The 19,921-nt window shown below is 40.9% G+C and overlaps 1 protein-coding gene across 1 annotated transcript; it reads left to right on the plus strand.

The window, feature by feature from the left end:
* The first annotated feature begins 514 nt into the window (after positions 1–514).
* Positions 515–3,883, plus strand: LOC121615175 (tiggy-winkle hedgehog protein-like). Its single transcript, XM_041949411.1, has 3 exons — positions 515–811; positions 2,185–2,446; positions 3,210–3,883. Exons 1-3 carry the CDS (start codon positions 515–517, stop codon positions 3,881–3,883), a joined length of 1,233 nt encoding a protein of 410 aa, XP_041805345.1.
* The last annotated feature ends 16,038 nt before the right edge of the window (positions 3,884–19,921 follow it).

Here is a 19,921-nt window from a genome sequence, read left to right on the forward strand (position 1 = left end):
AATGAGACAGTCACAGAAGCCAGTTCAACAGTCTCTGTCAGACACTTTTGTCCAGATGTCTGGATTCTCTGTGAAGCTACAGTGGTAGACACACGCTTTGATTTTGGTTTTGGTAATTACTCATTAAAAACACACACGCACAAACACGCACACACACGCGCGCACACACACACACACACACACACAAGAAAAGAACAAAACAAAAACAAAACATGGAATGAAGGGAAGAGTTTACTAAATACGTTTTGGAGGCTGTTTGGTCGTACTTTCGATATGTATATGTGTGTATGTATGTATATCAGTCACTCTCATCTGTGTGGAGAGAGAGTGACAGAGAGAGAGAGAGGGAGAGAGAGAGAGAGAGAGACTCAGACAGACCTACAGTAGTTGTGACACCTGCAGTGCTCAAACTATAGTGTAAAAATCTATAAAAGGAAAGAAGAGAAACGGAAGAAAGACTAAGATCAATCCAAGGTACCATCACCTCCCCCAGGGTCCTCCAGGTAAGGCAGAGATGGTCCTGATGAGAGTGATGCCGTGCGTGTCCCTCTGCCTGCTGCTGGCGTCCGTCGGCTCGGGCTGTGGACCGGGCAGGGGGTACGGGAAGCGAAGGCACCCCAAGAAGCTCACACCGCTGTCTCTGAAACAGTTCATCCCCAACGTGGCCGAGAAAACCCTGGGAGCCAGCGGCAAGTACGAAGGCAAGATCACCCGCAGCTCGGAGAGGTTCAAAGACCTGACTCCCAACTACAACCCCGACATCATTTTTAAGGATGAGGAGAACACCAACGCAGATCGGCTCATGACACAAGTAGGAGACTATTTTTCAGTCTGTGTCATTTTGTCGGAATTGTTGTCGTGATAATATGCAGCAGATGAATGAGAGTCGGATGTGAAGCAGCAGGAGCGCGTCGGGATCTGTCTTGCCGGTGAACCGTGATGTCTGGACTAGTGAACTCCCAGCGTGTTATTCTTTACCGCTCTGCACTTATTATCAGTGAATTTTGAATATGTCAAAGGAGGTAGAAAGTGGTAATCTCCCTCTCCACACATTGGGAGTGTAATTAGCCTGGGCAGAGCGCCTTGAGAGCTTAACAAGGATGGATTTTGGTTAGAGTAAACTTTATACAGAGGGGAGTTCATCATCCCTGACTTGTCACCTCTTGCTCTGACTTGTCCCTCAGTCCAAACACATGAGGGTCTGGGAGCCGGTAGCTCTACACTGCAGATGTGAATGTCAGTCCAGACAAAGGCTGCATAGTGGATGGATAGATGAAGGAATAATTAGGATGTCTCGGCCTCTGCTGCGTCTGTTTTTACTCTTTATTTCCCTTCTGTTTTCATTTTTCTGTGAAAACACCACACTCAGTCATTGAAGTGTACCATATAAAAGGATGTTTCAGCATTCATCAGTACAAGTGAAGGAGGTGCGATAAGGGAAATTTGAGTGTTACAGACAGCAGGCAATAGCAGTAGGAATAACAACAGAATAGAAAAATACAAAAAGAGCTGACTATATACATATATATATATATATATATATATATATATATATATATATATATATATATATATACATTTTATACAAGAGCTATAAGAAATATAAAAGAAAAACGTCATTTCTATTGTTTTATTTGAAGATACTTAGTTTATTATTTAGGCGCTTTGGGGAAAAACAACAAGATTTTGAGCTAAATAGTCTGCAAAGCTCTGTAGAGCTGAGGGGACTGCAGTGACACAGTGAGATTCACATTTCACATGTGGTTGATATGAAAGCATCTTGAAAAGAGCATCTTGAAAAGATGAGGTGTAATACAAGATTACATGTTGTGCAATCCCTTACTTAACACCAAAGCCAAATGCCCCCATCAAACCAAATGATATCAAGACAAATCAGCATGGTGGCCATATCATATGTTTACAGTGACAAATGGCCTTGCTATTGGTAAAAATAAGATTATACCCACAAAGTTAATTGCTGAGATCCGGGAACACAGCAACATTACTAATGTTAATTCTATCAGATGATTAAAACTATAGAAATGAGACTGAACTTGTAATCAACTGGAATAATCATTTAACAAATTTGGAATTAAGCAATCTGTAGCCTGTTCATTGAGGTGAAACTCTCATGCATGAGATAAATGTTGATGATCTGAACACGACATGTCCCTCCTTTTTCAGAGGTGTAAGGACAAACTGAACTCTTTGGCTATTTCAGTCATGAATCAGTGGCCTGGGGTTAAACTTCGGGTCACAGAGGGCTGGGATGAGGACGGCCATCATTCCGAGGAGTCTCTGCACTATGAGGGCCGAGCGGTGGACATCACCACCTCAGACCGGGACAAGAGCAAGTACGGCATGCTGTCTAGGCTGGCTGTTGAGGCTGGCTTTGACTGGGTCTACTATGAGTCCAAAGCCCACATCCACTGCTCTGTAAAAGCAGGTGGGTGGACTATATCTATCAATACTTGAGACTTAGAGACACAGTCCCATTAGATGACTCAGTACTCTTGATGTCTACCAAATAGAATGAGACAAAATTTCACTGCTGAAACGCTGATTTATTTTATATGCTCCTTGATCAATGTTCTTATGTTTTTCTGTCAATAATGAGGTTCAGCGACAACAAACATTGTCACACATGGCAACAGCTACATAGCAACACAACATCAATGTTCAATCACCTTATTGTTAATATCGTGCAGCAGCAGGTCCTGTTTCATAAAGGCCATAAGATCCAGCCTACTTTAGGAATTAGACCATTCTCCACAATGTAAATGGGTCAGTATGCTTCAACCAAAGTGCTTGTTGGATTCTCAAACAGCGTCTGACAAAAATCATTAGCATTCATCCATTGGTCACAATTGATATCCGTACAAATTTTGTGAAGGGTCCATCCAATGGTTGCTGAGATATTTCTGTACTGGAGTGCCTGAACAACCAACCAGCATTTTCATCACTGATGTCACTGAGGTGCAGAACTCTATCTCCAAAATGTATTCAAGCAAGTTCACCATCATCCTGTCCTTATATAGTGCTTTCTGTTTTATTCTACAGACACCCCAAATTGAACTCTGGTTTAATTCAGGAGTTATGTATTGTTTAGCTTCTACCTGTTATGTCTACAGGGTCCTTCAAGTGTATATATACACACACACGCACACACAAACCCACTATAATACCTGTTACTGTTTTGAATCTTACAGAAAACTCTGTGGCAGCTAAGTCTGGAGGTTGCTTCTGTGGTTCATCCGTGGTGATCCTGGCAGATGGAAGAACTAAACCACTAAAAGAGCTCCGGGTGGGGGACAAGGTGCTAGCCGCTGACCAACAAGGAAATCTTGTTTCCAGTGACTTTCTTATGTTCATGGACCAGGACCGACAGATTACAAGACAGTTCCGTGTCCTGGAGACTGACGAGCCACGTCGCAGACTGACACTGACTCCAGCTCACCTTGTCTTTGTCATGAAGGACAACAGCACCGACAGCAGCGACATTACAGCTGTGTTTGCCAGTAATGTAAAAATAGGACAGCGGCTTCTTGCTGTTGGGAATGACCGGCCAGACCGCCTCATCTCTGCAAGAGTGACAAAAACGTATATGGAGCATTGTGAAGGGTCTTATGCACCTGTAACATCTCATGGAACCATCATAGTGGACCAGGTTTTGGCTTCCTGCTATGCGGTGGTTGAGGCTCACGACCTGGCACACTGGGTTCTTGCACCAGTACGACTATGGCACTCATTCTTGTCACTGGTTGGGATGGTGAACGAGCTCAACAGTCTCCACCAAGCGGATGGTGTCCACTGGTATCCAGAGCTCCTCTACCACGTGGGTGGCTGGCTTTTGGACAGCAGCTCTTTTCACCCACAAAGCTGAGACATACTCTATGCTTTAATAGACTGTACATTCACACTGGAGTAAAAACATCACTTTTTTGACCCAACTCTTTCCCAAAGCTAAGCATTAAACCAATTGATTTTTATGTATACCTGCAAAGCCTGTAGAACCATGCACTCCAAACAACACTTTTAAAGTATCCTCTTTGAGACAACGCACACGTGTATTACGTAAAACCCAACTTTCAGTCGTATTTTGTTGGCCATCTTGGGTTTGCTTTCAACCTGCCTGACATTGTCTGACTGCTTTTGTCTCTTGATTCGTCTGATTACTTTTAGTGATTTGGTGAGTGCAATGTCATCATTGCTGAGAGGAAAGTTGGCCAGAATTACAAAAATAGCACCCAGGTTGAGACTGGAATTACCATTTAAACAGTGAACCTATTTACAGTTAGCGTCCCTTGGTCGGTGGACACGCTGGTTCTCACAATAAACCAATCCTGTGCTTTATATCATGGAGCGTTTGCACACAGACAGCAGCCAGTGTTGTGCATGTTCTTCTTTATAAGAATAAGATCAATGTTCAGCTCACACAGATTAAAATGAACGAGGTATGGTTCAGTTCACAATTTTGAATTTTCACACAGTATTTTTCATTCGCAGTACTTCTACACCACTACATCTCAGAGCCAGATATTGTACTTTTTCCTCCACAACATTTTTCTGACAGCTTGAGGTAGTAGTTGCGTCTTTTTTTTCAACAAGAGTACTTTTACTCTTGATGCTTTAATTATATTTTGCTAATAATACCTACAAAGGCCTTTTATTGAATTAAGATTTTAGTGCAGATCTTGCAGTAGAGTATTTTCACAGTGTGGTATTAGTACTCTGAAACTTCCTTTACCACTGTTACTTGTTGGGAAACAAAGGAAACAGATCCTTTAAGAAATGCTGGGAGTTTAATTGGGTGGAGGAATTTTGTGGCCGTTGGCGAGTAGTCTTACCCTTTGTTAATGATTTCTTGTGATCATCATTCACTTGTAGATATTTCCCAAGACTTCATGTGCTATTTCAGTTTGGTTGCTGATGTGGCTGACTTGTTTCTTCCAACCAGGCACTTTGCGTAAAGACCTGAGTATCACTGGAATCTGTACCGGTTCACTGATAAAATTCCTTCACATATTCATAGCTGCGTCTGGATTGCCAGTTGCACTAGCCATGCTGGCATGCACATTCAAGTAATGAACATTCAAGTTTAATAGTTGCAAACTGAGTTCAATTAAGTTGAGTTCACCATTCACCAAAAACATGAGCATTTTCAGTGCTCAGTCAGTGTCCACACAGGAAGCGCCAGCAGCAGCACTGCTCAGAGACCAACGCGCAGTCGCTGTCAATTTGATCGTTAAACATACAAAAACGATTAAAATTTCAGGGGTCACAATTATGCACATAAAGCAAAGGTGAAATGCAAGCTTGTTTGAGTAGTTTGCAGCTGTCAGTCAAAATGATTTGATGCTTCATTAATCAAAATCAATTATTTAATAATAGTAACATCAATCTGAATGTTGAATGTTGAATAAATAAGTTAGATTGTTCTTATCTATTATAGATGGATGGAGTAATATTTTACTTAAGTAAAAGTACTATAAAATGTTTCCCAGGAAGACCTACGCCACCAAGCCCAAGTTATTTTCTATACACAAAGACTGCAGCCTGCGCATACAAGTGATGATCCATTATAAATATACAACTGCCTTCCTCAGAAAGCCATGCTAGAATTAACCAGAAAAAAGGAAAACCCTCTAGCAGAATCACTTGCTCTTGTAATGTGGCAATGACTGAGACAGTTACATACATAGGAATATGTCAGATTTTATGTCAAAGTTACAGAAAGGCATGCTAAGAAATCCTCTGCTTCTAGTCTTTGTGCTAAACTAAAGTCCTGGACGTATCTCTGTGCATAAAGCATGTTGCACTGACACATCTTGAAAAGTAACTCGAATGTGGCTGCACCTATTCATATCTATAGTATAGCTGAGTCCGGTTTGATCCTAAGATTTGTCTGGGACAAGACAGCATCAAAGTCAGTGGATGAGTCCCTGTGTGTTTCTCTGTGAATGAATGGTTATGTGGAAGTCATGGCTAGTGTTATGATGTCTCTGGATTGGAACAGGACAAAGTGTTGTTTTGATTTTCTTCTGAAAGACCCTGGAACCTTTTCAATGAATCGACACAAGCCATTCCAATAAATATACACATACTACTACTGTATTTACAGATACAGATCTCTCTCTCTCTGCCGCTCTCTAACACACACACACACACACACACACACACACACACAGACTGATTGATTGATAGATTTTTTTCTGTAACACTGACAGAATGGTTGTTAATGTTCTACATGATATATGAAAATGTTAAATTTGTCAGGGTATAGGTCTGTTGAATGAATTGTTTATTGTTGATTGATTGTTATAACCGACTGTTAAGGCCAATTATATTTTCATGGATGGATATAAAGTATGACATTAATAAATTATATTTTTTATACTTTGGATGTTGACCTGAAACAAAGGAAACATTTGGCAGTCATTGTTTCATTTGGGTATAGCCATGCAGGCAGACAGCCCACACTTCAATCTCCCTAAATGTATTATATTACCCACTCAAGGGCTATAAAACATTGATATATCATCAGCATATTCAATAGAATATAGTAGAATTACATCGACAATGTTGATCGTGTTTGAACACATTTTGAACTCTGTGGTTTGCAACATTAGGATTTGAAAATATGGGAAATTATCTGTTGCCCCACCGTGGGCCGCTCCACCACCCTTACCACTGTCCACATACACCTACATTTAATCAAGACTACACATGGTGAATTCTAAAATCACCACGAGGAACCACTTGCTTTAAAATGTCAGCGCAACAAGGACTGTGTTAACTAGTTTTTACAATAAGTAAGTGACTACAGTCAGGTGGTCAGAATCAGACACCTGTTTGAAAATGAAATGTTGTGAATATTCCTGCATGATATCAATGAAAGCACAAAGAGCGTATACATTCAGCACTTACTTTATTTATTTATTACTTAAAGGATGTGTGCACATCATTGTCATATTAGGCTTTAATAGTGATTTTGAGAGAGACGATTGGCAAATGGGACAATTAGCAAGAGAGGCTGATTATGGAAATGGAGATAGCATAGATGCAGTCACTGGTGGAGGTGCTTTTACTCTAAACTGTGTTTAGTCTGGTGATTTTTATATAACAAAAATGATTTGCACTACACATGCATCAGATTTTGCCTTCATGAAAACATCAGTATTAAAGGTTCCACATTAACAAGTTGTTTTGTATGACTGAAAAGAAATAAAAAAAACAAACAAAAACAAAACAAAGCAAAACAGTTTCAACAGCAAAGAAATTTGTAATTATTTTTATTTCCATAGTTCCATAGTTCAGGGGTGGGGATCTAACATTTCACCCTGTGAGTTCAGCCTTTTAGCCTATATTTGTTTAATTTAACCCTTTTTAATCACCAGCAGACCCGTGTCACCTACAGCCGCTGGACAAACACACCCTATCCTCCAGCCTCATAGCTATTGTTACTGCTTTGACTTTCAGGTTCCAGTACATACTATGAGACCAAAGGTTAAAACAGGCTCAAATACAGATTTTTATTTGTATTTGATTGTTCCAGGTGCTTGTAATTTCCCACAATGTCCAATTTTGTCAGGCACACCAACATGGTCAGTCTACAAATGATTTCACAGTATCTGAGAGAGTAGAGACAGAGGCTGGGGCTTCAGTGAAAACACATCTGTCTCAATGGTTGGAAAGATGGTTGTGTTTCACACCAGGACCCATTAGGATCGATAGATGAGGCTGATAAACTGCCAGTCAGGAATCAGGCTGAGAAACATAAGATCACACCATGGAGATGGACATGGTCATGCTCTTTCTTAGTGTGTGGCGCTCTCTTGTGTCTGCCCAGTGAATTTACAGAAATGGGTGGTAGGATAACAACCAATGATGGAAAAGAGCGAGAAACTGGGTCGTAAATTTGTTTATGAATAGGAATTTTTTTAATAATCTGTTGTTTTTAGATATTTTCAGTTCAGGCCACTATAAGTTTTTCCACTTGTGTCTCTAGCTGTGACACATGTAGGGACATATACTGTGAGTCTGACAATTAAGTGAGAAGAAAACGGATTATGAGAAAACAAAACATATTCTTGTGAACTATGTTAACACTTGTCTAAACAAATCCTAAAAACTATTGGCCCGCAAAAAGTTAAATCTGTAACAGGAACTTTACAGTTATGATTTGTTTCCCTCATTCCCAGGCCACTTTAAATCATCACATGCAGGTATAGGGTGCTTTAGGGTGAATTTTAAGTTGCAACTTCAGCTGCCTCCACTCGACCACCAGCAGCCCTGAAAGGACCCCCAGTACATGCAACCGCAAAGCAGCAATCCCACAACCTGGGGGAAAAACCCATCCATCCATCTATTATCTATACACCGCTTAATCCTCTGCAGGGTCACGGGGGGGTTGGAGCCTATCCCAGCCGTTACGGCCGAAGGTGTGGTGTGGTGTGGTGTGTGAATGCTGTCAGGGTCATGTTCTTTCCACTGGATTGCTAAACTTCCTTTCAGACAGTGCAAAGTCAGTGGGGTCTGAATATCAGATTAGTTACTGACAAAACACTTAACCAGCCTGCTAGCTTATATGTAATCATTTTGATAACACTTTAGGCTCGCATGACCTTGAGCTAATGGAGATGGTAAAGGCCTTTCAACCTGATTATTTCTCAATCTTTCTTTCTACCCTGCTTGTTGTAGCTTGTCTCTGAACACTAGATAGCAGCACTTCCTCAAGAGATGCTTATGGACTAGATGTTTCATCAGGAAAACAACCAATCGAACATTACAAACCTCTAACTGGAGTGTAAGCATAGAACACAACGCTCTCCATGTATGCAGTTACACCATATCACCGTTGTGTACATATCTAGTAACTGTATACAGTATACTTAGCATGGACAATTAGGGAATCACACAGGGTAAAGCCGAGCTGATCCAAATGGTAAATTAAACAGAACAGGGAGTCAAACCCCAGGACCATGGATATGGATATCCTCAGGATACATTTTGACTTTAATAAATATCCCTGGCTTGAGGAAAAAAGGAGAAACCATCAGTTACATGAACCTTTTTAGTTGTTTTAGAAAGGAGTAGGACATACTAAAGGATTTATTGTTTGACCAGAGGTTGTCACCCTGATCACTTTTCCTCTCCACCTTATTAGTCAGTGCAGTCACTCAGAAGGTTTAATCGGTGTTGTCCGCTGTGGATTCGGCAGAGTTTTGAGGGTACAATTTTCTCTGTGGCTGCAGGGCTGATATTCTCTTAACTATGGAGTTACACCAGCCTCAGCCTGCCTTAAAGCTGCAACATATTTCTATAATAATGGATCAGATGATGTTATATGAGATGATCTGAGATCACCAGATGCTGCAGTTCCATATGCTCTAAAGAGCAGCCTCTTTTAGCTCATTCCTTCAGTTTTATGACATGCAAACTCTGATCCCATCAACCTGGTTTCCAGTAGACTCGTCAAACACAGTGGTGCATTTAGAAGCTAAAGAGTCACATATCTTTGTTAGAAGTCGGTCAGGAGTTGGTTAGCTTGAGACCAAACTAGAGCCAAAAGGAGAGTGAACAACTCCAAATGATTATCCAGTTTTTTCTGTGACTGTTGGTTATTCAAATAAATGTGCTTTTGCAGACTTCCTGATAGCACCCCTTAAACAAGCCTCCCTTCTTACATCCCTGCCTACCTTTCTCTGACACCCTTTCCCCCCTACAATAACTTCATACCCATACAGACACAAAACAGTGAACGGTGTGAGAAATGTTTCATGCAGGGTTTCCCTCTTTTCCCTGGCTATTTATAATTCTCTCGTCAGGATGGGACAGCATTAGCATCTGAACCAAGTCTTGTTTTACAGCCTCCAGCTGTTCTTGGTGTAGGTTTATTTCTAGCTGGCTGCCTGCAGAGAAAGCATCAACAAAACATTACCAGCATGCAAATCTAAAGTAAACCTAAAAATGATGATGGAGGGGGGGGGGGGACTGTTATACGATATGTTGGAAATTATACACATTTCAGTATCAGAGGAATTAGAAGACTGGTTTTGAATATAACCACTCACTGAGTGCAAGGCATCATAGTTTGTGTCCTGACTATTGTCAGATAATTTCATACATGAAGGCTGTGTCCCAGTTCTAAACTGCAGACTAATTCTAAGCAGGACTTCAGTATGTTGTGTGTTCATACAAAAAAAGTCAGTGTGTGTACTAAATCCGCTTAATTTTCGTCAACTGATTTGTTGATGGATTATATTTCCACAATGTAACATTCAAAGAAAATGGGAGAGCCGCTCACAACTTGAAAACATAAAAAAAAAAACCAACAACAACAACTGAAGATGGTAATTAGACAGCCATATGATCTCAGAAAGCAAGTTCAGACAGTTAGTATATTTAGCATTTAAAAGACAGGTCAGTGCATGCTTCATAATTTCCTGTAAGTATACAAGAAATCAGTGTGCTGTTCTGTTTCGCAAAAACTTTCAACTATGCCAGTTAGTGTTTTGCCCTTCAATAAGGGGAATAATGGTGAGAGCGAGACGAGGAAAAATCACACAAAGCAACTCTTGCTCTCACTCTTTAGTCATGAATTGTTTGATATCATTGAAACAAAACTCATTCAATCACATTTAAATCACATTCAATATCAGGACTGCATGTCCTCGCAAAATATGTCTTTAACATTTTTTAAATTATTCACAATGTCTTATATAACCAATGTACAATGACATGTTTTTTTTTTTAACTTATTTTCTTAATTATTCAAATCACCTTTAACTTATCAAATGTCACATCCAATCTTATAAACTCTAATACATTACAACAGAGCAAGTAGACTAAACACACAACAATAAGTAGCTCAGAAGGTGAAGTTGCTGAAGCTGACAGACTTCGGCCGCGCCGCCACGTGGTCTCCAGGAGCTAGCTTACAAGCAACAAAAATTAGCAAGCAACTCTTTAACTCTTAAAACATAACTTTTCTCTCACATACAGTATTACAAGACACATATAAAAACATTGGTAACGTGCCCTCACGTTTACAGTGCTTTATGTACGTTAATAACTTTCAATAAAGGGAATAACGGTGAGAGAGAGACGAGGAAAATCACAAGAAGCTACTCTTGCGCTCACTCTTTAGTAATGAATGAGGAAGCAGAGCGCGATGCCCTCTACCGGAGCCCCGAGGCATTGCCAACAGATCACAGAGCAATCAAACCACTCTGCACTCTTCTTTGCGTTCGTCTGTGTGTTTTGCCAGCTGTATGTCTTAAAGATCACTAATTTTAATGAACAGGACGTATTAACTGTAATGAAGATGAACAAAATGAACCTTATTTAAATCAAAACGTTTTACCCAGAGTTGAATTATTCCAGATGATTGCTTTGTCCTGTTAAAAACAACAACCTGTCACATCAGCACATGGTAAATACTGTTCACTAATAACCACAGTGATATTAAATTGGGCAACAATGTTAATGCCTTGTTACATAAGAGTGGCAAAGCAAAACTATTTATTCATTATTTAATTCACAAAATAGGTGGCACTGGCAGCTCAAGACAGAGTACAGCCGTCAAAGACTCATTCAGATTCTTTAATCAGTAAAAGCAGAAACACAATGTACAATTATTCAATTGCAGGTCTAAAATTCATAGAAACATTAGATTTGCAGACGGGGGAGGAAAAGCATTCAGTACTTAAACAGACATACATCAAATAAAGTGAACGTTTCCATCTACTGTACAGTTTGACACTGAGAAGACATACGCTAAGTGGAATGTTTTTGGTCCTTCAGACCAGGAAGAGGCTTTGTTGGCGAATGGAGAGTCTGACAGACAGAAGGTTTCCTATCCCTGACATGACCTATTGCTGATCCTCCTCTTCCCTGCACAGACAGACCAATGCTCCTGAGGCTACTTGTGCAGTGATTGCCCAGTAGAGTTTTTCAGCTCTTCAAACATCGGTGACTGCCACAATCTCTCTACTGGACAAAATAGATGACAAATTAAAACTACATTTATCTCCCCTTTAGAAAAGTATTTACTGCAACCACAACCTCGATAACACTGTACAGACAAAGCTTTCAGCTGCACAGGGTGACAGGGCAGGTGAATTATTCTAATGACTTTCAGATTAAGCTCAGAAACAGGAGGATGCTGAGCACTAACATCTTAGCCGCTTTCTCAGTCACATTTGATGACTGACTTGCAAACTGAAAACCTGGTGTCATTTATTAAGTTAAATGCAGTTCTGTTGATTCCTGTCCTCCAGCATATTAGGCTTACCAGGATAATCTCTGTCCCTAGTTTAGATGGTTAGACAGAGGCATAACACTGCCTCAGCATTTCATTCACAGCGTCTGTGTTGTACAATCGGTGTTTTTTTGGCTTTTTCTATTCAAAATTCCAAACAATTTTGACTGCAGTTGATAAGCTTTTTGGTGCTCTTAGGCTTCACACAAGGAAACACACAACGGCAGGAAGTGAAGTAACTGAAAGACGAGGAAAGGTGAGCATTACAAAATAACAGGAAACAATGAAGAGATGACAGGAAACATAGACATAAGCTAAGGAGCAGAGGGGATATGACAGAAAAGGATAAACTGAAGGGCAGGAGGAAGGGAAGGAAATGAGGGTGGATGTACCCTGAATTAAAAAATGAACCAGTCATCAGCAAAATGTGACATATATTACAACTCAGTGTGCTATGTTCATGCATCCATCATGATTCAGGGAAGATTCCCAGCTAAAAGCATTTATGTACACACAAAAACTTTCCCTGCAACTACAATTACAGCAAGTACATTCAGCTGTGGTTTCTGTGGAAGGTGCTTAGAGGCTGAAATCTGGAGAATTAGACACAGCTAATTGGCATTATCCTGAAAATGTGCTGCTCTCTCACAGCACGAGAGGGCCGTATGGTCTAATTGAAAAAAGATTAAGTGGCATTACAATGACAAATGAGGCGTGCAACATTTTCACTGACATAATTACTCATCTGCTGTACCTCACCCTCCCTGCATCCCTACATTTCACTTTAACATGTTGGACATGCCTCTGTTTTTGCAATTAATGGTTTCATTTGCAACAATTGTATTAGTGTAAATTACCTGTGGTCAGGTAGCCACCAAATGGTTGGACTGACAGTGATGTGCGACCATGACACAGGAGAAGCCTTATTTCTGCACCTGCTTTAAAATGTCCAATCTTTTACTGTCTCCAGTCTCTTGTGATAAAAGCGTTTAGATTCAATAGTGAGACGTACAAAGACAATGCTCTCAGGCATTCTCTATTCTTTTCCTGTATATCAACTTTTCTCATTTGGTATTATCACATTAACACAAATGTAGCCATTATTTACTCCTCCATCCTCTTCTGTGTCTTTTGTTTCAGGAAGTAATCTGTTTAAATGTGCATGTGGCTACTATTCAAAGATAAATTCATTCATTTAAACTCATTTATACCCCCTGGACTTGAACACTTTCCTGCCAGAGTATTACTGTTAAGTTGCCAGAAACCACCAGCATTTTTGATGATATTCACTAATCTTTAAAGACCCCCAGAATATTTTGTTCTATGAATATGTAAACAGTGAATATATCAAAAGAAAGAACAGAGCTTCTGTTCTGAAACAGATCCATTTCATTCTAGCTTCATTCTCTCTTTTTGTACCAGCACTTGAATAATGGTCATATCCCTCGCCTCTGTGATTGTCGTGTCCATGTGTGCTGCTGTCACCATCAGGGCGATCCTGATTCGACCCACCACACTCGTTTGCTCCTTCACACGCTGATGTGTAAGGTTGCGGTTATTTGTCCATAAAAACAGCCAGATCCTCTCCTTCCGGTTGTCAGCCAAGGAAACTCTTACAGGAGGAAGGGTCATTATGTCACTGTGTAGCACTTCAATGCACATTGGTGCCAAGAAAGAAAGCGTTCAGTTCAGCCGACACTGCGGTTATTGGGATGGCCTGACCCTGTCAACAGATGGCAGAGTCATTGGTAACTTGTTGCATTGTTAACTAGCTAACGTTTAAAGTATTGGCTGATGTATTCCTCAGCTAGCTTGTATAGTTTTGAAGCTATTTGGAGCCAGACACTGCAGGGATCTTCTGTCTGCCTGAAGCTTGGCTCAGCAGCATAAGAAGCTGAAGTGTGGTCATCCTTCTAAAGAGTGTCGGCCGATGTTTGGTGCTGCATTGAGAGTCCTGGTCTGTGCAGGCATTGTTGCTGTTCTGACTGTAGGTGGTGTTTGTGGATTTTCTGACAGATTAGTTGCCAAGGGTTGTGGCCTTGCATTCAAACTGGCTTAAGGCAATTTTCTTCAGGTGGGAGCTACAATCTTTTGCAGTTAGATGCATGGTATCTGCACAGAACTGTGAGTGCACTGAAAAAAAAAAAGTCCTTTGAATTTACTTGATTTAAATGTGTACATCGGTCCCACATGATCAGAATGTAATTGTTTTCCTCTTTGAGAGTGATTTTTGTTTGTCAGTTAAAGTTAATTATGTCGCTTAGTTCCTCTGCTTTTTAGAAGTGAATTTTATTTTGTACTTTTTCTCACCTAGTCTGGTTTTCCTCCTGTCGGAGTGGTTTTTGTTTATAGAGCCTTTGAGTTTTTTCTCCTATTTTGTTTTCTTAACTTTTATAGCCTTTAGATTCATTCATCTTTTCCTCTGTCCGGAGTGATTTTCATTGTTCTGTCTTTTTTCGTTGAACTGTGAGTTTTCTTATACCCTCTCCCTTTGGGGGGTTGAATTACCCGTAGGATAATTTCATAGCCTGATTCATTTGTCACTCCGTCTAGAGGTCAGTGGGTTAAGTGTTCAAACAAACCTGCTTTCTGATAAATCTCTGCTTCCGAGTCCTGTTTTTAGTCCCGGCCTGACAATTGATGGGGAAAGTGTTAATATCTCATGTGTTTAAAGTTTCTTTTCATGTTCAGCTTTCTATGGATTCAACATACTGTATCTGTTTTGGAATGATTTTTACTTTTTGGTCATAACTGATAAACAAGAGAACAAGACCTTGAATATGAGAAGGAAACCTCCATCCAAAAGTTCGAACTTTTTTTTTTTTTTTTTTTTTTGCTAAATGTCTGGATTACATTAATGCAGAAAGTAGTTTCATTCCCATTTATCCAACATCAAATTGTCTTAATTTGCATGTTCTGCTTCTCTGGTCTGCCTTTGAAAAAAGTCACAGCAATGCAAATATGCAATAGTGCAGACAAAAAGTGGCAACAGCCTTCAGCTTAGCTTTTGTTTAAATTAACAATGCCATCCTGCTTCTGTCACATTGTTGGGCTGAAGCAGTGGAGTGCACAATGGCTCGCAATTTAATATTTCATTACTTTAAAAGAGTGGCAAAAGTCTGTGCTTGTGTAAAACAGTCAGCAGCAATAATTGATAATGTGTAATGTAACAAACATGGACACCCTCCCTCGTCTGGGCTCTTGATCACCCACTTAGCCAATCCATCATGAATGTCATTGTTTTATTGCTTTTAGGATGCTTTCTTCTATGGTCTTTTTCTCACCTACTTATCAGTATTAGACGGAGGCAGGATCATGAGGAAACTGGTGTTTAATTAGTGTGTATTTCAATCCATACCAAAAGAGAATAAAAATATTAAAATGCATAAAGGTTAAATGAAGATTACATATCGCTCAATATTTTCTCTGCAAATGTCATGTAATTGATTAAGCCCGCTGACTGACTTGTGGTTGGTGGGGCGTTTCACATGTGCCCTCTATTGCAAATTGCAAACCATCTTAAAATTGATAAGAAGCTGGAAAGCATAAAACCTATTAAACCTATTCAATGCATGTATTTGACATTTGGCAGTGTGACACTGCTCATATGATTCTCTGGAACAAATCTGAGCGAGCTTGATGCAGACCTGAAAATAATCTCCTGAAATGACAAATATCATTCTACTGTCCTTGCAGCAGGCTGGGGAGGCAGAGGGAGTTCAGTTGCGAAACAGCAAATCATGCAGGAGCACTGATGAGCAGTATGACTGTTGAAGCAGAATGAATGACCAACTGGATTTAACATGTTAGGATCCGACATTTGCTAATTAGCACTAAACATAAAGTAGAACTGTTAACCAACAGTCAAATAGAAAATCTGACCTGTTTTTGGTGTACACACAATTGAAATGACAATGACAGGTCATTAGATTTTAATTATATTTTCTGTATTTCCTTAGTAATTCATTTAAGGTAAAGTGGATTGTCCTGAAATGACGACTGTGTTGTTTGTTGTTTGGATGGCATAGCGCTGGCCCCCAGTACAACAGTAAGGAATCTGGGAGTCATCTTTTATCAGGATATGTCATTTAACTCCCACAAATTTCAAGGACTGCCCTTTTCCACCTACGTAACGTTGTAAAATTCAGACACTTCCTGTCTCAAAATGATGCAGAAAAACTAGTCCACGCATTTGTTACTTCCAGGCTGGATTATTGCAATTCCTTCCTATCAGGCTGTCCCAATTCGTTGCTAAATACTCTCCAACTAATCCAGAATGCTGCAGCACATGTTCTGACGAAAAACAGGAAAATAGATCATATTTCTCTGATATTAGCCGCGCTACACTGGCTGCCTTGTGCAGTCCTCACTGGGAGGACACTGACAGTTTGACAACATGCATCTCGGACTAATTTAACTTTTCTGTGGACAACACTGTGCCAACCAGAAAGGTACGGTGTTTCCCAAATAACAAACCCTGGGTGTCCCCTGAACTGAAAACCATACTGAATGAGAAGAAAAGGGATTTTAAATTTGGGGACAGAACTGAGTTGAAGAGGGTGCAAAGGGAGTTGAAGAGAGAGATCAGGAAAGGCAAGGAGAGCTATAGGAGGAAGCTGGAGGAGTGCCTGCAGGGGAACAACACCAGAGAGGTTTGGAGGGGCCCGAAAACCACCTCAGGCCACAGCAGTGACAACGGCAGGGGCCCAGAATCTGGAGACCGGGAATGGGAAATAAGCTGAACCTGTTTTTTTTTTTAACAGCTTTGATTCTACCCCTGTTTCCTCCCTGATGGCATCAGCTCCAGACTGCTCAGGGATTGTTCAGATCAGCTCTGTGGAGTTGTTCAGCGCATCTTCAACTTGAGCCTCAGCCTGGAGAGAGTTCCTGCCCTGTGGAAAACTTCCTGTGTGGTTCCAGTGCCATAGAATGTGCATCCCAGAGAGCCCAACCACTTCAGGCCTGTAGCCTTAACTTCCCACCTGATGAAGACACTGGAGAGGATTATACTTAACCATCTTCGTCACCTGGTGGGCACCTGGTGGGCAGCGAGCGCAAATCGATCTCTCTCTTTCCCGCTCTGAGGACTTTCTATGACTCTATGTGGTTGCATGTACAGTCTTTTACGCAGTGGTCTGCTGGGGCTGCGGAAGCTCTGAGAGGGACAGAAAGAGACTCAATAAACTGGAGAGCTGGCTCTGTCCTGGACTGCCCTCTGGACACCACTGAGGATGGAGCTGATGGACGATGCTAGCCAAGCTGACATCGAACAACAACTCCCACCCCCTGCATGACACAGTGAACAGAGTGATGCATCCACCCTGTAACAAGGAACGTTACCACAGGTCCTTCATTCCATCAGCTGTCAGATTATTCAACTCCAGCACCACTTAACATAAGACTGTGTTGATGTTGTTTGACAAATGAAACTCATATCCATACTTTTTGTACAATATTGCATATTTCTTTCACATTTTGTGCAACATATCATTTACTGTTTTGTATATGTTATTCTCCTGTGCAATAGTAGTAACACTTTGCATTGTTATTTTTTAATCTGAAGGCACCTATGAATTTACCAAATAATACTGTATGAAAACAACAGCCTTCATTTAAATTAGATCATTTTAAACATACTGAAACCTAAATGATGGGTGTTTGGATTGTTTTTTTAATACATTCTTTAAGGAATTAAAGATTGAAAACATTCCAGACATTATTCTTTTATTAAGTGTTCTTGACTCATGAATGTGGAACTCTGCAATGGAATATGGACTGTGAAGAGTTTATGTGATTAAAATCCAAAAAAACGGAGCAGAGATTCGCTCTCTTCTATCAGTTTAGAGGAGGCAGTGAAGATAAGTAGAGACATCTCTCTCCAGATGGGAGCAGTATAGGGACGTCAAAAGAAGAAGACTAATTTTCTTCCTCTCTGTTACAAAATGAGCAGTTTGATAATATCATTGTATCATTTTATGTATTTTATAATAAAGTGAGAGTCATTTAAAGTACTTTTCTAATGACAAATGGAAAAATAAAGACTGCCTCCAGGAAGACATTTCAAAGTGACACTAGTGACTGAGACAAAAACTCAGAAGCACCGAAAAGGCCTGGAAAACATTCAGGACCTCGGACAGAGGCAGCTGACATTATGACTGTAGTGCTGGTGATACTGCTGCAAACATAAACGACTCGAAACACTTTTTTCCCAAAACTGAATATGAGGTTGTTTTTTTATGAGGCACAGTGCTGAGAATCATCTGTTTTGTTTATTTCTAACAACCCATTATCTTACAATGTGTGAACCATCTGTTACACATCTCCAGCTATGCAGGAAATAATAAGAAAGAAAACACACAAAAGAAATAAGTAAAAATAGAAATGTAATTTGAAATTGATTTATTTTTCTTGTTAAATTTTGATTTCTTATCTATTGAACTTAAATTGAAATGTGGGAGGAAACCGAAGGACACGGAGGAATCCCAGTGTCCAATTGAATGTATTTTCTGGTGAGTCCAGTGTTCCAAGATGGTAAATCGCTGTCTTCCTGGTCAAAACATCACTGTCTTTCTGGTCCATATCACTGTCTTCCTGGTCCACATCACTGTCTTCCTGCTCAGTGACTGGGATATTCCATGACTCTACATCACTGTCGTCCTGCTCAGTGAGTGTGGTGTGCCATGACTGCACATTACTGTCTTCCTGCTCACTGAGTGCGGTGTGCCATAACTCCACATCAATGTCTTCCTGCTCAGTGAATGCGGTGTGCCATGACGCCACATTGCTGCCGTCCTGCTGAGTGAGTGCAGTGAGCCATGCCTCCACATAACTGACTTTCCCCTCAGTGAATGCGGTGAGCCATGACTGCACATTACTGTCTCCCTGCTCAGTGGGTGCGGTGTGCCATGACTCCACATCACTGTCTTCCTGGTCCAGATCACTGTCTTCCTGCTCACTGAGTGCAGTGAGCCATGACTCCAAATCACTGTCTTCCTGCTGAGTGAGTGCAGTGTGCCATGACTCCACATCGCTGTCTTTTTGCTCAGTGAGTGCGGTGTGCCATGACTCCACATCACTGTCTTCCTGGTCCACATCACTGTCTTCCTGCTCAGTGAGTGCAGTGTGCCATGACTCCACATCACTGTCTTCCTGCTCAGTGAATGCGGTGTGCCATGACACCACATTGCTGCCGTCCTGCTGAGTGAGTGCAGTGAGCCATGCCTCCACATAACTGACTTTCCCCTCAGTGAATGCGGTGAGCCATGACTGCACATTACTGTCTCCCTGCTCAGTGGGTGCGGTGTGCCATGACTCCACATCACTGTCTTCCTGGTCCAGATCACTGTCTTCCTGCTCACTGAGTGCAGTGAGCCATGACTCCAAATCACTGTCTTCCTGCTGAGTGAGTGCAGTGTGCCATGACTCCACATCACTGTCTTCCTGCTCAGTGAGTGCGGTGTGCCATGACTCCACATCACTGTCTTTCTGCTGAGTGAGTGCAGTGTGCCACGACTCCACATCACTGTCTTTTTGCCCAATGAGTGCCGTGTGCCATGACTCCATATCGCTGTCTTTTTGCTCACTGAGTGCGTTGTGCCATGACTCTACATCGCTTTGTTTTTGCTCAGTGAGTGCTGTGTGCCATGACTCGACATCACT

This window comes from Chelmon rostratus, chromosome 12 (assembly GCF_017976325.1).
Source record: "Chelmon rostratus isolate fCheRos1 chromosome 12, fCheRos1.pri, whole genome shotgun sequence".
Taxonomy (NCBI): domain Eukaryota; kingdom Metazoa; phylum Chordata; class Actinopteri; order Chaetodontiformes; family Chaetodontidae; genus Chelmon; species Chelmon rostratus.